At 38.5% G+C, this 19,343-nt stretch overlaps 2 protein-coding genes across 3 annotated transcripts; one reads left to right on the plus strand and one right to left on the minus strand.

The window, feature by feature from the left end:
• The first annotated feature begins 609 nt into the window (after window positions 1-609).
• Window positions 610-8,968, plus strand: SAC3A (SAC3/GANP/Nin1/mts3/eIF-3 p25 family). 2 transcript variants are annotated; one of them, XM_086654775.1, is made up of 15 exons: window positions 610-1,035; window positions 1,202-1,285; window positions 1,930-2,356; window positions 2,455-2,868; window positions 3,959-4,438; window positions 4,648-4,749; window positions 5,017-5,114; window positions 5,531-5,732; window positions 5,850-6,347; window positions 6,534-6,674; window positions 6,889-6,948; window positions 7,313-7,443; window positions 7,608-7,741; window positions 7,833-8,059; window positions 8,610-8,968. In XM_086654775.1, exons 3-15 carry the CDS (start codon window positions 2,204-2,206, stop codon window positions 8,706-8,708), a joined length of 2,739 nt encoding a protein of 912 aa, XP_086510901.1. In that variant the 5' UTR covers window positions 610-1,035; window positions 1,202-1,285; window positions 1,930-2,203; the 3' UTR covers window positions 8,709-8,968. The 2 variants fall into 2 exon arrangements, with proteins under 2 accessions (XP_086510901.1, XP_086510900.1); XM_086654774.1 differs by having other exon boundaries at window positions 1,930-2,868.
• Window positions 8,969-12,459: 3,491 nt separating this feature from the next.
• On the minus strand, window positions 12,460-17,741 carry LOC147568315 (calcium-transporting ATPase 4, endoplasmic reticulum-type-like). Its single transcript, XM_086654777.1, has 9 exons — window positions 17,635-17,741; window positions 15,900-17,338; window positions 15,435-15,504; window positions 15,211-15,329; window positions 14,731-15,012; window positions 14,232-14,609; window positions 13,929-14,038; window positions 13,463-13,691; window positions 12,460-13,368 (listed from the first exon to the last, which is right to left on the minus strand). Exons 2-9 carry the CDS (start codon window positions 17,313-17,315, stop codon window positions 12,787-12,789), a joined length of 3,186 nt encoding a protein of 1,061 aa, XP_086510903.1. The 5' UTR covers window positions 17,316-17,338; window positions 17,635-17,741; the 3' UTR covers window positions 12,460-12,786.
• Between the last annotated feature and the right edge of the window lie 1,602 nt (window positions 17,742-19,343).

Below are 19,343 nucleotides of genomic sequence, written 5' to 3' on the forward strand. Positions count from 1 at the left end.
CTTTAAAATCAAATGTCAATGTTTCTGGTGACATTCATAATTCTCCTCAGAGAAATTTGGTGGTGTGCTCAATGCAACCGTCATTCGTCTTTACTTGGTTCGTCCTTCTTAACGAAGTATAATAGCGTTCACGATCTTTAGGGTTTTCTCATTCGTGATCTTTAAGATCTTTTATTTGTGATCTTTAGGGTATTTTATTTTTGCAGTATTGTACTCCTTTCCCTTCATGTTGTCTTTATTTTTGTAAATTTTATGTTGTAATTTGCTTTAATAAATTCATGTTGTACTCAGTCAAAACTCTGAACCATGTAATGTATTGGATTGAATTCGGTAGGAATGAAAATTGTGGTTTTACTCGAGAAAAGAAAAACATAACCAACCCACAACAACTTGTAACTGGGCTCGAGCAATTTGGTTTTATTACCCCAAATACACCTAGTCACATTTCACCTACCCACATTTAACACGGGTGAACAACACTCACATCACAGGCCACCTTGAGTAAAAAACAGACAACTCGATCCGGGTACCCGTTTAAGATGGTCGGTACTCGGTACGGTACCATAGGAAAACCGTTTATAAGGTCAATTAAGTAATATTAACTTTTTTAGGAAAAACTATCGTAATTTCACAAACCCAGTTATCTTCACTTCTTCTCTCTTTCTCTCTCTATTCTTCGCCTCCTTCTCCCTTCAAAGCGAAACCCCCAAAAACTCGAAAAACAACTGACCAGGAGTTGAATCAAATCAACGATTTACCTTAATCAAATATAAACCCCTCGATTAATTCTCTCATCATTATTTATTGATTGAAATCTTTCTTCAAGTTCTTCTCTCAATCAACACTAAAACAAAAATAAATTTGTTATTCTTCTCAACTCTGAAACCTCAATAAAGTCCTTCTCTCTCTTTTTTTTTTCTTCTTTGTTGTGTTTTTTGTTTTCTAGGTTTGATTGAAGTTAGATTTATTCATTCTTTGTTTCCTCTCCCGATCGATTAAATTGTCACCATCTACTCAGGATTCGAGATTTAGAAGGTAAAATCACGTTTTCTAGGGTTTCTTGTTTCAATTTGTTATGTCTCTTTTTTGATGATTTTTCTGTATTGGTGCTAATTTTGTTTGCTTACAATTTTGATTTGATGATTTTTTTTTTGTGTCGGTTGTTTAATAAAGTTTTCTTGTTTGTCGGTTTGAATTATAGGATGCTAAGGAGATGATGAATCAAGGAAGAATCAATTCAGATGCTGCTGCTGTTATTCATCATTATGATCCCAATTCGCTCGAGGTAATTGATTACCTAACTTTCCATTAATTGTATGTGTGTAATTTGATGTTTTAAGAAGGAAGTACTAAATCACTGAACTGATATAAGTGGATTTTTGATATCAAGTTCGGATTTTTATATTTGGTTTTTATTAATCCTACTTGAATCATACTATCCTCGATTGCCTCGATGACACTTGATAAGATCATTACCTCGGCCTAAATAACTTTTCGTATTTTATATCGTGCTGCACTATGTCCATCTACCTGTCGTCAGTTCGGATTAAATGGGGAAGTGTAAGTGTATTTTTATATTTGGTAACTTCTCTATATTTTTACTGTAGTTATCTTGTTCGTATTTCTGTTAAACACACACCCAGACACATACACGGACACACACACACATATAGGCTTTTGATTTTATCGATTGAGTAGATTGTATATTTATTCACATTTCACAGAAGGCTCAAGCACATATGAGCTGGTCTCTTTGCGTTAGTCTATTCCTGTATTGGCCTATATGTTTTTCCTTAGTAACCCGTCAGGTTCACAACTTTTGCTCTTTGAGTGCTGTTAGTTAATGTCTATATTGTAGAGTATGCTTCCGCCCTTGTTGTATCAATAAAGAACTAATATACAACTTTTCTGCTTATTGTTTGTTAACAGAAACATCAGTTTACGGATGAAAATCAAGGGCATTCATCTGGATATCCATCTGTAACCCTTCCACCTCCCCCTCCATATCCACCATCCATAACGGAGGCCAAAACTGCGGCATGGTCAATGTACAGGACGGATGGCAGTTTGGTTGACAATGGGAGCCTTTCGAATTCCAGCTATCGCCCTGACCAGCATTTGGAGCCTATATCAAGAGATGGCCAAGATGGCTTGAATGCTCCATCACATGGCGTGGCTTCATCTACTACCGTAGGAGCTGCAAATGGATCACAAGATTACTCCAACTATTCATCGTATTCGAGTTCAAATGACCCTTATGGGTACGGAAGTACGGGATATCAGGGTTATTACTATGGATATCAGCAGCAAGCTAACCAGCCATATTCGCCTCAAGTGGGAGGACATCAAAACTCAGGTGCTCCTTATCAGCCCCTTACCTCATTTCAGAATTCAGGCTCTTATGCGGGGTCTACAAGTTATTCAAGCACTTATTACAATACTGGTGATTATCAGACGCCTGGTGGGGTTTCAAGCAGTGGATACGGTAATCAGACAACTCAGACCAACTCATGGAATGATGGGAACTATGCAAATTATCCCTCTCATCATTATCCGAGCTATACATCGGCAGATTCAAGTAGTGCCCATAGTGCTAGTACTGTAGCTTCAACTCCTAACTATTATGAGCAACACTACAAGCAATGGGCAGATTATTACAGTCAGACTACTCTGGCAGCTCAAGCTGCGTCTGATGTTACTTGTGCTCCTGGGACAGAGAACAAATCCGTTACTAGTGGACCCACTGTTGATATTCCAGGTGTCTCTGGTGCATATCCTGTTCCACATGCCCAACCTCCGGTCCCTCCACCTCCTGGGACCACATCATGGAGGACAGAACCCAGTTCATCTGGATTGACTACTCCACAGGTTTTCTTTTTATTTACTTGTTCTTGGAGAAAATTCCCTTGGTCATATACATGAACAAGCCAAATGAAATTAAAGTGAAATATTTCCACACATAATGGAAATGACAGTAACACACAATGTCTATTTCTATATGAAGGTTGTCTCTAGTAGTGGTGCTGGAGTTGCTAAATTGAGCCTCTGTGATCATTGATCATATATAAATTAGTTTACCTATTGAAATATTTGTCCTAAAGTCACACATGCTGATATCCTACTTATGCCAAATGATGGACTCCTGCCACGTTCTTTTTGGCGGCATTTTGCACTTCTGCTCAAAATTGGTCTTGTAAACGGCTAATTTATAAGTTGAAGTCTTAGTAGTTTCTTATAATAAATAGTAATATGCAATGTTAACGTGGTTATTGAGGCCAAACTCCTCAAATGGCATAGAGGCTAGCCTGGTGCAGCTTAATTTATGTGATAAACTGTTAAAACCTCTAGTACAAGTTGGTTTATTGCTTTCAAATAGCTTGATGAGGTTAAAGATTGATAAGGTATCATAGCAAACACAATAGGAAAATATAAATGGGGCAAATGTGGTCATCTAGTTGTGGTAATCTAGCCGTAGTTTGTCAAAAAAAGATAATCTAGCCTTAGTTGGAGTCTTGGGGCTTAAAGTGATAATCTAGGTGAGGCCTTAAGGGACCTCAAATAGTCTTCTAAAAGTTGGTTGTATAAAATAGGCATTCATTTATCCCGTAGCTAAACGCAGTACGTGGCGGTAGGTTAAATAAGGTGAACCATTTTGACATTTTGTAACCTTGGTAATATGCTCTGACTGCAAGCTGTTCCATTGTGTTTTTCTTATATATATATTCTAATATTATGATATCATGCTTCTACAACTTGTACATAGGTGTCAGGTGTCCTACACTCCTAGTTATCAGATTTTCTTTCTTTTTCTTTGAAGTTTTTAGCAAGATTACTGTAGGAATAATATCAGCGGATGTTGGTTTGTTTAATTAAGATCGTAAACTCCAGAAAATCTTTTTCTTGTTTGCATTCCATTGTTATGCCATGCGCTTAACTGTTCGGTGAGTCTCTATTGCAGGTGGCTCCTGTGATAGGTAACACAAATGATGATTACTGGAGACAGGCCCCTCCTGCTTTCCAAAACCATAATATCAGTCATGTGACACCCCATCTTCAAAAACCATTAAATTCCAACCCGGTTTCGTATGAAATTCCCCCGAGCTTCCAACAGATCGCAACTTCTCAAGGACCTACTTTACAATATCCTGCTAAACATCAAGGTCCTCAAACATCTACTATACAATATCCTGCTGCACATCATGGTCCCCAGAGTTACCCATCACATTTGCAAACTACTCAGTCTGTGGATACACGGGGGTTATCTAAAGTACAGATACCTACGAACCCTAGAATTGCTTCACATTTGACTTTAGGCTTGCCAAAAACTGAGAGGGATGGTTTGACGAATTCATCAGCAAAACCGGCCTATCTAAGTGTTTCGGTTCCAAAGCCTAGTGGTGAAGTTTCTTCTCATGGTGCTGCTGATTCCATGCTTAAGGTAAGACTTAAATTATGTCTTCTCCCGAGTTTCAGCGAGTGAGACTTTTGTGATAAAGTTTATTTTTCTTTTCTTGGCTATGTTAATAGGACAACTGTGTGCCTTTTATGTGCTCAACTTAGTGGGTTCGACAAGAAACCGTATAATATTGTTTTTCTTGTCCTATTGTTTCCTTCAGTAACTGATTTTGCATTATATGTTGGTTGCAGCCTGGAGCATTTCCGCCATCACTGCGTGCATATGTTGAAAGGGCTTTAGCTCGTTGCAAGGATGATTCACAAAAGGCAGCTAGTCAGAATATAATGAAGGAGGTAAGATGAAGTATTACATTTTCTGTTGAAAAGACAAAAACATTAAACATAAGTAAGATAAGTTCTCATATTTCGTTTTTCATCACTCTTTAAGGATTATTTTGTCGTAGGCAATTATATAACAAATCCCCGAAACAATTTATTTTACATCCTCACAAATACATCACGATCGAGTTTGGTACTGTTGAATTTGATTATCTGCCATGCTTCGAGAATTGTTTGGTTTGAGTTGTCTTAATTAAAATCAGCTTTATTTCAACATTTCAGATGATCACGAACGCATCTTCTGATGGGACACTATTCACTCGAAATTGGGATATGGAACCTCTTTTCTCATTGCCTATCGTGGATACAATCAATAAGGGGTATATTACTGTTCTTGCTTTTGAAAGTTGATATGAAATGCACCGATTTCTTTTTTAAAATTTCTGCAGAATTCTGTACTAGGTTCTATCAGTAAAATTAGTCAGTAAGTTTAGCATTTTCTACTTCATTTTGGTGAGTCGTCATCATTTGGTCTTACTTCGTTCATTTTGTCTAGTAATTTATCTGAGGAGTTGACTAGTGCTGAAATATTATGACAGTTCCCATTATCCAATTTTTTTGTATTTATCGAAGTTTGACTGGATGCCCATGAGGGAATCGACGTAGTTATTTCTTTCTCGTGATTGTCGAACAGTGTGAAAGAGTCCTTTTGTGCCAAAATGGATTTGTGTGCCATCCTGGTGGTTCATATTCATACTCGGTTGATACTGATCATTGATGGATGTTCTTTGAGCAGGTTGCAGAGTTCAAGCCCTATCTCTTCCTTCTCTTCAAGCGTCGTTTCTTCTTTGTCGAAGTACAAGAGAAGCCCAAGTAGAAGAACGAAAAGTAGGTGGGAGCCGATACCCGAGGAGAAGTTGGTTGAAAATGTGGCATATGTCAATCCCGTTTCGGTAAAAGATGCTAGCTGGGACCAAGTGAAAGAAAAAGACAAAACGGTAATTTTTTGTCCCCGGTTGACCAGAAAAACACCTCAGATCTTGTGATAACCGCGAGCCACCCTTTGTTTATTCCACATGTAGTATTAACATTTATCTTCAAAATGTTCTTCACAGATTTCTAGCTCAAAATGCGAAACTAAGGTCAACGGTTGGAGCAACTCCAAATTCCTCCAATCTCGACAGCAAGCTCCCAATAAAAACGTCCAGAAGCCCGGTAAGAAACCACGGCTTGGTGGTGATGGAGTAAGTGCTGCAGAAAATGGTAATGCTTCTAGTGATAGTGATAAGGAGCAAGGTTTAACAGCATATTATGCGGGAGCAGTAGCACTAGCAAATTCTCCCGAGGAGAAGAAAAAGCGTGAGAATCGCTTTAAGCGTTTCGATAGAGGACATCGAGCGGAAATGAAACACTTCAGACCAAAAGCTGCTTCTGCTGCTGCTGGAAATCTGTACACTAAGAAGGCCAATGCAGTGGCACTAAGCAAAAATTTTGAAGATGTCAGGAGCAGGGCTGTGGAAGATATTGATTGGGATTCTCTTACAGTGAAAGGAACTTGCCAGGAAATTGAGAAGCGATACCTGCGCCTTACTTCTGCTCCCGACCCCAACACCGTAATTACTTATTCTTTCTCATGTCAATGCTTCTCCAGTTTCTTAGGCTTTTATTTTATCTTCTTGTTTTGAATTATTATTTTATTAATTGATGGTAGTAAATCCTCGTTGAGAGTTGAGACATGCCTCAGTTACTATCCAATTTGCCTGTACTGCTTGTAGTTGAAAAGACATGTTTTCTTACAGGTGAGACCAGAAGAAGTGCTTGAGAAAGCTCTAGTAATGGTTCAAAATTCTCAAAAGAACTACCTTTACAAATGTGATCAGTTGAAATCAATACGTCAAGATTTAACTGTTCAAAGGATACACAATGAGCTAACGGTGAAGGTACGTTCTCTGAGTAGCTTGATTGCTTAAAAATGATGTGATCTATAATTCTGGAGGTCTGTTCGATCAGGGTCCATATTCTCATGTTCCTCACATTACTGACTTTCTGTTTATATATCTAGCAACGGACAACATGCTTGTTCTATTTGGTTGATCTTTTGCTCTTTTTTTTGCTAAGAAGTGTACGATTCCATTCGTGTTACCTTTCCTGCAGGTATATGAAACTCATGCACGCTTTGCGCTTGAAGCTGGAGACTTGCCAGAGTATAATCAGGTTGGTCTCTCTCTCTCTCTCTCTCTCTCTCTCTCTCTCTCTCTCTCTATCTCTATATATATTATATATATATATATATATATATTGTACCGATGTTCTCCACAAACTGGAGGTTCCATTTGCTTGCAAAGCCGTAGGTCATCCTCCATAGTTAGTTACGGGTTGCCCTCTGTGACCAGATTCATGGGCTCTTGTAAGATTGCATATAGTTGCATTCTGCTGCAATACACGATTATTGGTTCCTTAGTCAGCTCCTAATATTTGATGAATATGCATTCTGCTCCTAATATTTGGGTTTTTCATTTCTCTCCCTTTGCCAAGTTTCAGAAAGAGAATCATCACCCTATTCTGTGTCTGTTTGCAGTGTGCGTCTCAACTACAAGGCCTTTATGCAGAAGGAATTAAGGGATGCAATATGGAGTTCTCTGCTTACAACTTGCTCTGCGTGATTTTGCACTCCAATAACAACAGAGATCTCGTAGCTGCAATGGCAAGGTCAGTTTACTGCTTCTCTTCATGCCCAAGATCTTACTGGGCATTAGGCTATTTTTATGCAAAAAGTAGTATCACTATCTAATTTCAGGCAATCCTACTTACTGGGTACTGATATTATGTTCTCGAAATGAATGTCATCTTGCTGGTTCTGAATTGTTTTTCAGGTTACCAAAAAAAGCGAAAAAAGACGAAGCAATAAAGCACGCTCTTGCAGTTCGATCAGCCGTTACGTCAGGAAACTATGTTCTGTTCTTTAGATTATACAAGACAGCTCCAAACCTGAGTACCTGCCTGATGGGTGAGTAATTATGATTAACCACTCTCTTTGACTGGGATATAATGTGTTTTCTTTTGAAAAGCTGATCTCTTCATGTAATTACCATACACAGATCTTTACGTTGAGAAAATGCGGTTTGAAGCTGTGAAATGCATGTCACGGTCATATCGACCTATAGTTCCAGTTGCTTTTATTGCCCAGGTTCTGGGTTTCGTAAATTCATCACCAATATCTGAAGGAAGTAGTGACATGGGGTTGGAGGAGTGCAAGGAGTGGTTACGAGCACATGGTGCTTCACTTAATGTTGATGATAGTGGAGAGATGCAGCTCGATACAAAGGTATGTTGAACTCCACAGGCTTAAAATTCTACATGAACCCAAGTAGTTGGGTTTGGGCCTACGTCCCGACTTGGCTAGCCCAGAAGCCCAGGGGACTCACTCGGGAAGAGACTTGGCTGCCGCCATGTATACACTTTCTCTTCAATCCTTTAACAATTAGGGAACAAAAACAAGTCGAGCTTCGGCCTCTATCTAGATTCCCAACATGGCGGCATGGCCCAATAGTTTCCCATGGTATACCTGGCTCCCCAAATTCACACTTCGACATGGCGGCATGGCCCAATAGTTTCCCATGGTATGCCTGCCTCCCCAAATTCACACTTCGACGTGCCTTTTAGTGTCATTATAAGAGGTGGACCATGCTTCCGTGGCCTGTCGTAGGCCAACATGGTCTGTCCATAAAATCTAGGCTTAGTTCCCTAAAACTCTGACTTACTGTTTAGTTCTACCAACTCCTACGTTATTCGGTAACCCCGACTACCTACCTCACTCTTAAAAGTGAATGAGAGTTTTCCGTCCTACTAAAAATTTGTACTGATAAATTTGGCAGGCATCATCGACGAGTCTTTTCATGCCGGAACCAGAAGACGCAGTGGCTCATGGAGATACGAGTCTAGCAGTTAACGATTTTCTGACGAGGACATCTTAAAACAGCCAGCCGCTTTTGTTTTTGTAACTTTAGTGTGCCAGAGAACATAGGAAAGGAAATTCAGAATGATAAGGGGGTTGGTTCTTTTTTCTGATAAATTAAGAATTGGACTGACTTGGCCAAAAGGTGGAGTCAGCTGTGTTAAGTAGTGTATAAGATCTCTTTTAACATTTAAGAGGTTATGAGTTTATGTCACCAACTTTTTAATGTAAAAAGAAAAAAAGATCCCCTCTTATGACACACGATGGATAAGTCGGACATATCTACTTCTCCTCCCAAGTTCATTATAGACATTCTTTTACTTCTGTTTTGGCTTATTCTATAAAACACACATTTATTTACACCCCTTTCTAGGGGCCCCTAGGTTCTTATCTTTTCTCTCCATATTTGAATTTATCTTGGTTTAGTCCCTTTCTGTGCTGTTGAACCTCAATTTGACGGCCCAGATCTGAATAAACACATATCAGGAATTTGATGGGTCGATTTGGAACATCTAAGTTGCCACTGTTGTAAGATAGCTCTAAATATGAAAGAGCGGAAAACTCTTCCGTCAGAAACCTCTTCTGCCATTAAGGTCAACACTAAATTCATTTAAGATCACTGCATTTTTATGAAAAACGGAGAGAAGTGAGAAAGAATTCAGACGGAATATCACTTTCTTTCTCATTTAGTAAGTTTTATAGGCCGCCTGATATGGTTAAAAGAGCCCCTCGGTTGAAAGCACCCCAAGTCATGCTTTTTCGTTAAAAGGACCCCTCCAGAAATGAGCATTCACCTTCCTTACATTGACCTAGCGACAAAGTTAACGTGTTAGATCTAAGTTAAGGTCCAACAGATCATTCCCTCCCTTGACCGATTCCTCTCCTTGTCAAGCTCGTTCTTCTTCATTTCATATTCTCTCTCTCTAAAAGTAACCCTTAAAACGAGAAGCCGTGTGCATCACCCTCTCTCTTTCATTCTTTCTCCCTCTCTGTCGCTCTCTCTCTTTCATTCTTTCTCCCTCTCTGTCGCTCTATATCTCTGTCTGTTTCCATTACACAGTCAAACCCTAGGTTCATCCTCTCTCTCTAAAATCAATCACCATGAAATCAAGCAAATTTCTTCTCATTCTCTCTCGACCTCTTTCTCGTTCTTTCTCTTGTTCTCTCTCGTTCTCTCATCCTCTCTCTCGCTCTATCTCGGTTTCCCTCTCTGTCTTTCCGTTGGTGAAAACCTAACACCCCAGGCGATTTCTTGAAATAACATTGTTTGAATACTTAAATCTACTGGTTACCAACACAAGGAAGAAGATTTTCAAACCTTATTTCGTCTGGAAGTGGATGAAAATTAAGAGAGGAAGAATACCTCCAAGTGAGCTTTCCCGTCGCACCACACTGAAAAGCTACTGGTGGCATTTTTCGGTGGGATCAGGCTGAAAAATGTGCATAATTCAGCCCGAGACCACCGGATAATGTTGCATAATTCGGTCTGAGGCCATCGGATAATGTTGCATAATTCGGCCCGAGGTCACTGGATAATGTTGCAAAATTCGGACTGATCCAACCGAAAATCAGGTCAGTAGCATCAGTTACCACTGGATCAATTTCCGGTGGGCTCAGGCCGAGTTATGCAACATTATCGGCTCGAGCTCACCGTAGGTAATGAATCCACTACGGTGTTTTTTCCATCGGTTATATTTTTTTACTAAGAGAAATCATATTCGGTCTTGTCTCACCATATTATGTTCACATTATTCGGTGGAACCAGACCGACTTGAGCTCCGTGTTGAACAAAAAAAAATTAATACAACCAACAAATAGATCATAAAACATGTAAAACATTGTTAAGAAATGTCCACATACCTCTTGGGAGACTGAATCTTGTCCAAAAATTGATGTTTTTAGATCTTTTGTCATTTCTTCAAAAAATTTGGAAGTTGTTTCATCCATGGTGGTTTGCAACAATGAAGATACTTCGTAGCTTCAGAGATGAGTGCAACAACAATGTGAGATGTTGCACAATCTCGGTGAACTTTCCCCATTACTAATGGTTGCCGGTGACGGATGACAATTCCGGTATAAGAAGTGGGAAGAAGAGGAATGTCTAGGGATCTGGGTTTTGAGAAGATCTATGATTTTTTTAACTAAATTGCTAACGTGGGTGAAATACACCCTTAAAAGGGGGTTTGTTTCACCCACTCCATGGGAGGGCCCTTTAACCAAATTAAGTCAACGAAGTTTTACTAAGTCGACGGAGTCACGGGGAGGCCTTTTATAAAAAACAGAGCCCTATAAAATCTCCCAAATAATAGATATCCACTTGTTCTTCATCAATGTCCACGTCCACTGAAGTAAATATATATATATATATATTTGAAATATTAATAAGAATATGTTATTCCATATGATAGGATGATAATAATAATAAATAATAAATAATAATAGTATGCCAAATATACATGTTGTCTACGGACTTAATATCTTGAAATGTCTACAAGAGATTTTGTCTACAGACCAAATACCCTAAAATGTCAACAAGACATTTTGTTTATAGACTCAACGTCTTGTAATATCTATAAAGAGAGTTTGTCTTTGGGAAAATGTCCTGAACTAAAATGTCTTAAAGTGACTACATTTTATCCATGTGTTGGTTATATTATCCTGAAGCAAGTAATGTTTCTATATGGTTTTCGGGTTTTCATAGGCCAAGTTTTTCTTTCTACAGAACTATTGCCTTCCTTCTAGCGAGTCAAATTTCATATCGCAGTATAACTATCTATAGTAATAAGAGCTTTTAGAGTCTCATCATCATTTTCAGAATCGTTCTAACCGCATTACATGGGTTTTTCTGAAGAATATTTTTAGAATTGGGTCGTGAAATTAGTGTTTGATCAAGAAGATCATTTCATATTTGTTTTTATCATTTTCTTTTACGAAACCTTTAGATTTATAACATGTTTTCAACTAATGTTCTCTGATTTCTTCCCACAAAATTGTTTCTTATTCACCATTCTTTGGTTCAGTTGTATGAGGCTTCGTTTGATAGTATGGAACTTTGTTAAGGTCTCGTTTGTTTTGAAAGATGACGGTTTTAATAATTTTCTAAGAACTATGAAACTTCGTTAATATCTTGCTTGTTTTGAAAGATCACGCTTTTAACAATTTTCTAGAAAAACAGAGAGCTGGGTGCGAACTGATGGTATATCGTGTCTGTTTTGTCCCTCTTGCTCTATCCGCGTGACACCATAAACACGAGTGTTATTATCCCACACATCTTTGGATTAAAATTCACGTTTTGAAGTCTTTTTAACTGCTCCCACCCTTTAATCACCAGGCCACTGGGGAATGTCCAATAACCTCACCACCCTTTTTCCTCTTTATCATAACAAATTTTTTTTTTTTTTCGCAAAATAACAATAAAATCAGACATTATAGGCAGCTGCATTCCTATAAATAATAGGGATATGCAACAAAAAACATATAAAAAGAGTAAGATGATAAGAGCTCAGGCTGGAGCATGTCAAGTCACTCTCTCTCTCTATAATCCTGACGGGACAAATACCCAGGCCACGATATGTGCTAGGTAGAAGCATCACGGCCGTTTGGGTTATGGACCATCCAAACCAACTCCGGCCTTGCTCAGGCCACCTCGCTTAACTTGATTCACATCACCTTAAATACTTATAACAGACAAACAATTCAATCAAAACCAAGTTTAGTATGAAACACAAGTACATCCAAGCAAGCACTTGAAACAAACAGCACTGAGAATATATGCAACCCTTCTTCATTTCTCAAGTCAAAAATAAGTTTGATGAAAGAGATAGAGAGAGAGAAAAAGTAAAATATACCATCATGGATTGGGATATTAGAAAGAATTTGGGTCTCTCACCAAATTCTCACTTCCGAAGGAAATACTAAAACCGTTTTAAACATTACCACCTATTTATTCTTCAAGGTTTATCACAAACCTCATTTATGAACAAGGAGGAAAGTTAAGTCTGGTTCAATTAAACAGTCAATAATTTGGGAAATTCAGACCTCATTCTGGATCACCCATGATGTTAGAATTCTAATTACCAGAGAAAGCCAATCTGATCTCACTCTGCCTTTGTCTTCACCACCTTCCTCTTTGATGAATTACGTAACCCACTAGTACACCGTCCGATGAACTTAAGAACCTCGTCGATTAGGATTACTGGAAATGCAACAGCTAACACCAACAACCATTCATTCAAACTGAGAGGGACGATTCCAAAAACTTGAGCAAGCACAGGAACGTAAAGTATCAAAAAGTGCAGGCCAAATGAGACTGACATCGCCACTAGGAGCCAAGGATTAACCCACGGAGGCATCGTTAAAAGACTTCCATCTTCAGATAATGCATTGAGGGAGTTGAACATTTCGATAGCTACCAAGACGGAGAGAGAAAGAGTCATTGCTTTTACTTTTCCAGTCTGGAAATAGTCGCATGGGTTGTCGAAGGTGAAATTTTGTGACCCAGCTGTGAAGGGGGAAACTTTGAAGCCTTCCCAGGTTGGGCACTGTCCCCAGTTGGAGAGCTGTGAGTAGGTAACAAGCGTGTGACCGTCTCCGCTAAGGTCAATGCCTAAAAAGGAACCATGAGTAAACCATATAATGAAAACACCTACTGTTGCAACTCCGACGTAAAACCCAATGACCTATAAGAAGTTAAGAAAGAGAGTGAAACATGAGCATAAGCATAATCTTAAGATAGTCAGATGAAAGAGACGGAGAGGGAGATAGAGAGAGTACCAGATAACGGAACAGGATCCAGGGACTGATTAAGGAGTCGTCACTTCTGCGCGGTGGTTTCTTCATTACATCCCTATCCGGTGGATTAAAACCCAAAGCTGTAGCAGGAGGGCCATCGGTAACAAGATTGACCCATAGAAGCTGAACAGGGATCAGACCTTCAGGAATGCCTAAAGCAGCTGTGAAAAATATAGAAGCAACCTCGCCCATATTCGAGGAGATCATGTACCTGCAATTAACGAAAGACAAGTAATTAATTACAACTATTAAAAACAAGACAGAAAACCACATATTTATTGGACACCACTCCCTAATATTCTGTTCAATTTATATATCTTCTGTGTATCAATTTGCTGCTAGACCAAAAATTGCAATTTTATAGCCAAAATATATGTACATCATCTCAGCAAGGTTTAACCCCTCAGTTTATGAAGTTAAAACTAATAGATGAGAAAACAAAATGAACCTGATAAAGGCTTTCATATTGTTGTAGATAGATCTGCCTTCACCAACTGCAGCAACTATAGTACTAAAATTATCATCTGCCAACACCATGTCAGAAGCTTCTTTTGCAACCTGAAGAAAACAAGACATACAAACCATATTGAAGAGATAAGACCGAAAATATTCCTTCTTTGATAAGCTAACTATAGTATAATGGATCGAAATGCCAAGTATATTACATTTCTTCTTTCTCTGACACCCATTCTCCAGAGAAACAACCACCATATCCAACTAAATGAGAAACTATGAAGGAACAAGCACATACCTCAGTTCCAGCAATCCCCATAGCAATTCCAATATCGGCCAATTTTAGAGCAGGTGCGTCATTAACTCCATCTCCAGTCATAGCAACCACCTCGCCATCTTCTTTAAGCAATCTCACTATATCTTGTTTATGCTTTGGCTCGGCCCTGGAAAAAAGAAGCCCACCACTTTGACGCAGGTGGTTTTTCTGATCACTGAGCTCCATAAATTCTTTCCCAGTTAAGCTTTTTGAGCTAATGTCTTCCTCTGGGCTAAATACACCTATTTCACGACAAATTGCTTCAGCTGTACTTTTGTTATCTCCTGTGATAACCATAACACGGATGCCAGCAGCTCTACAGTCCTCAATTGCTTTGTGTACCTCATTTCTAGGAGGATCCTATAGTAATTCAAAATTGAAACAAAACATTACTAGTTTCATCAGCGTGAAAAAGAGAAACACATTAAGGTAAAGATATTTAAAAAGGAAAATAAAATAATGATATCTGGTCTTCACTCACCCTCAGTCCTACGAGGCCAACAAAAATGAGATCGCTTTCGATAGAGGAATAATTGGCGGGGTGAAGTAAAAGCTCGTGAGCTGGATGATCTTCATCACCATTATATGTTGTAAATTCAGCGAGCTCTTCCTTGTAGGCGAAACCCAAACATCGTAATGCAGTTGAGGACATCTCATGAAGCGATTGCAAAATAAGGTTCTTTGAACTTTGATCCAATTTTACAACAGAACCATCAATCAGCTGCATGTAGTTGCTCCTCTCTAATAAATTCTCTACTGCGCCCTGCCACAAAGAAAAATCTTCTATATCAATCTGCTACAACCACTGTTTTATAAACCACTGGTTAAGATCTTTTCTTACCATGCATTTAAAAAACGACAGAAGACTAAAGCAACAAAAACTTAGAACTACATAATCTTGACTGGAGTCTTTGAGGTTTAAATGAATAAAAATCCCACACGAATATAGTCCAAGCAATACCTTCACTAGTAGAGAATTTCTTCCTGACTCTGATTTCGAAATAACTCCCATAGATTTCCTATCACGGTCAAACTCAAGAGTTGCAATCCGCCGTTCGACGACTTCCCAGCGTTTACAACCTTAAGACGTGAAACAAAATCAGAAAGGTGAAGATATAAATATGTATATGAATCTTAAATGATGAAAGTGAAACAAGAAGGCAACTATGCATGGGTTCAACATACATGATAGGACATCAGAACCCGAAGATGACCGACTTAACCCTTCCGGAAGCCCCATTTTCTCAACTAGGACCTGCAAGGAACAAGCAGACGTCAATGTCTTGCTTCAGCAGTTAAACCACACAACAGGTTAACTCGCGATTTCAAGCAACCCACTAGAAAAATACTCTATACATTTGTCCATTTCTATTCTCAGGAATCTAAGGACAATTAATACACTCAACAGATCAAAAAAATTACGAGTTGCATTGTCTTTTATGGTCTCTATTTGCTATTGTCACACGTTTATCTATCAACAAGTGCAGCTAGGAGTTATAGTGTTTCTTCACCCGCCCACATGATAATGTTTATTCAACAGATAACATTTATCCAAAATCAATATTAGGAGTAAGGGCAACACATGAACAGAATATATTGATGAATACCAGTTACCAGCAAAGAATTCCAGATAGGATATAGACATTTCACCTTAAGTGCAGCCTCAGTGGGCATTCCATTGGCAAGATACTGACTCCCTGATTGCGTCACACCTGCATCATTGCAGACAGCAGCTATCTTAGCTATCATTTGCAGATTTGCATCCATATGACCAGTGGGCCAATCGTGTATTTTCCCATCAAGAGGACTATACGTAGTTCCATCAACTTTGAATGATCGGATCTTATCTGATCCAGCTCCCATGGCCAAAAGCTTCGCCACTGCCATTTGATTTGTAGTCAGGGTACCAGTCTTATCAGAACAAATGACCGTCGTGCAACCCAGAGTCTCTACACTTGGCAATTTACGTACTAGAGCGTTCTTTTGGGCCATTTTACGGGTTCCCAGTGCCAAGCAAGTTGTGATTACTGCAGGCAAACCTTCAGGAATTGCAGCAACAGCCAATGCAACCGCAATCTCAAAGTAGTATGTGCACTTCTCAAACGAAAATTTGAAATTCGAAGGCCACCCATTTACATAATCCCAAGTGAAGAAATACTTCATATTAATCAGCCATACAAGTGCACATATTACTCCAATTATGGCTGTGAGAGCCTCTCCAAATTCATTTAGCTTCTTTTTCAGTGGAGTATCATCTTCACTTTGTGAAGCCTCGTGAATCTGAGAATGAACCTTCCCAAGCTCAGTGTTCATACCAATCTGAGTAACCAAACAAATAAAGTTTCCATTAACAACAGTGGTTCCAGCAAAAACCATACACCTCTTTCCTTGAATATCAGTATCAGCTGGAACTGACTTGTTAGATTTGTTAACAGCTTCACTCTCCCCTGTCAAAGAACCTTGTTCAACCCTAGCAGTGGAGCTTATAAGACTCAGAACCCTCATATCAGCAGGAACTTTGTCACCGACCTTAAGCTCAACAATATCACCAGGGACAAGTTCCTTGGCTGGAATATTAGGGACCCGTTTACCTTGACGGATGACATTAGCTGTTTCAGATTGGATTTCTTTTAAGGCTTCTAGTGCTTTCTCTGCGTTGCTTTCTTGCCAAACTCCAACAATGGCATTCAGAATCAATATCAAAAAAATGACTAGAGGTTCTACGAAAGCAGTGATTCCCATTTCACCCCCTTCATCTCCATCATACCAAGCAAGAACAAAGGAAATCACAGCTGCAACTAGAAGAATCCTAACTAGAGTGTCTTTGAACTGGTCAAGTACAAGACTCCAGATTGACGGACCATCATGCTTCTCCAATTCATTCAATCCATAGATCTGACGACGTTTTTCAACCTCATCAAAAGTTAACCCTAAATTCCTATCCACTTTGAATTCTACCATGCATTCCTCAACATCCTTCGCCCAAGCAGGGAACTTTTCCCTATTTGAAGACTTAAAGGAATCACTACTATTTTCTCTCCCATAATCTTCCCCTCCTTTACCCATCTTACCTCACCAGATCAAAAACTCTGCAAACAAGAACCAGACTCAGTCTAAAAATGATACTTTTAAGAAATCTCTATAGTGTTTTCCAGTAAAAAAATTCAATCAAAACCCTAAATTTCTAGAAACTTCTCAAAAGATCACAACTTTTCACTCTACTGAAGCAAAACAAGATATAATCAGAAGGACAAAAACTAATAAGTTCATGAAACCCTAACTAATATCAATCAAAATCTGAACTCGATGGGTTAAATTCAGCGTAAAAGATATGAAACTGTTCGTCCAAGATGAGGAAATCTGAAGAGAAGAAGAAGAAGAATACCTGGTGGAAGTGAAGAAAAACTCGTATGATTGTTGAAAGCAGATCTCAGATTCTTGGCGTTCCGATTACAAACTTCTTTTTAGAGAGAGAGAGATAGGAGTTGTGATGATAGGGTTATTTAGGTAGGGGCCTATATGAGGAGGAGGAGGAGGAGGAGTACACTCATTCTTTTCTTTCTCTCTCTAGACTACTACTAAATACTAACGATATCGCTGACGCTGTGAAAAGGAGGAACGATTCAATCGCTTCAAATATTTTATTCATCGAGATACGTAATCAATAATCGAGAGAGAGAGAGAGAGAGAGAGAGAGAGAGAGAGAGAGAGAGGAGTGGCTTCCTATCTATTTCTTGTAACAACTGCCGGCCTTGAGACGAATTTATTATAGGTTTACCAGTAGTGAGAGAAACTTCCAAGGAAGATGGCTTGGGTTTTATATTTAATTACTTCAAAGAACCTCTGTTTTTTTTTTTTGTTGAAAGGGCAAAGAACCTCTGTTGGTGGCCTTGCAACCCTAACCCTAAAAGTATATACTTTTATATAAGTTGAAATCGACATTTAGATTATATAAATAAAGATATTTTAGATCATTTAATTATATCATTTTCAAGTGTTGAAATTATATAAAGAAGAGAAAGCAATAACAACTGGTAGTCTAGTTGGTAGAACATCTATTCCATTGTACGGAGATCTTAAATTCGATTACACATAAATGTAAATTTATGATAAGTAACTTTTGAATTTATCACATTGTATTGATATATTAATACCTTTGTACTGATTATCCAATTAATATAACAAAAGAAAAGTAATTACTTTAAATTCGAGGATCTATCAAATGAACTTACTAGTGTTGAGTGCTCCATCACTTGTGTGCAATTGACGTGGTATGAGATATTGACATGGAGTGTAATTTTGTAATGGATTCCTGTCGTTCGAGAATTGAATAATCACTCTGAAATTCAAAAATCATAAGTTCAATTCTCAGTAGAAATTCAATTCTCACGTATTTTTCTTTTAATAAGAATATTTAACAACCACATAAGTTAGTTGCAAACTTTAAACTAGATGGAAACATAAACAAAATCCCATTCCAAATTTCATTTCGATCAAATCATCCGCAACTGTTTATTTGAATTATAATGATGAAACCGTCTAAAAGAAAATCACTAAGCAGTCTACAAGATGAGGAGGAAAAGGAGAATTAGGCGAAGGTCGCCTACAAGTGATCTTTTGCCGGAGAAGAAATATGAGGTGGCGAGAGGGACAGATGAAATAGGTGTGAGAACTGACGAAATGGAGGAAATTGATGTTTTAAGATTCTTTTTTTTGAAATTAATTCTATTTTGACCGCAAAGGGTATTTTCAAAAAGAAATTGAATTGGTGTTTGCCTCTGGGGCCAAATCAAATTGTCAGACGCTTATAAGGGTCAAAAGAGTGATTGATCACAAATTAAAAGCCAAAATGAGATTAATCCTATATTACCTGTCTATTTAATCTAGAATTTGGAGTCCGGGACATCCTATTGTGCCTAGAAGATAAAATCGAATTCATGAGTTATCTCCAAACAAAGTCAGAAGTATATAATTGTCTAAAGATCAAGTCATGCACATGAGTCAAGAAGGTCATCTCAAAATAAGTCAAGGAGTTCGTATTGTCTTCGAAGGTTTACCCACTTTCAGAACTGTGAAGTACCATCACAACCTGAA

Source organism: Eschscholzia californica, unplaced genomic scaffold, assembly GCF_041429995.1.
Source record: "Eschscholzia californica isolate CP2 unplaced genomic scaffold, dmEscCali1.0.p SCAF_1, whole genome shotgun sequence".
Classification (NCBI taxonomy): domain Eukaryota; kingdom Viridiplantae; phylum Streptophyta; class Magnoliopsida; order Ranunculales; family Papaveraceae; genus Eschscholzia; species Eschscholzia californica.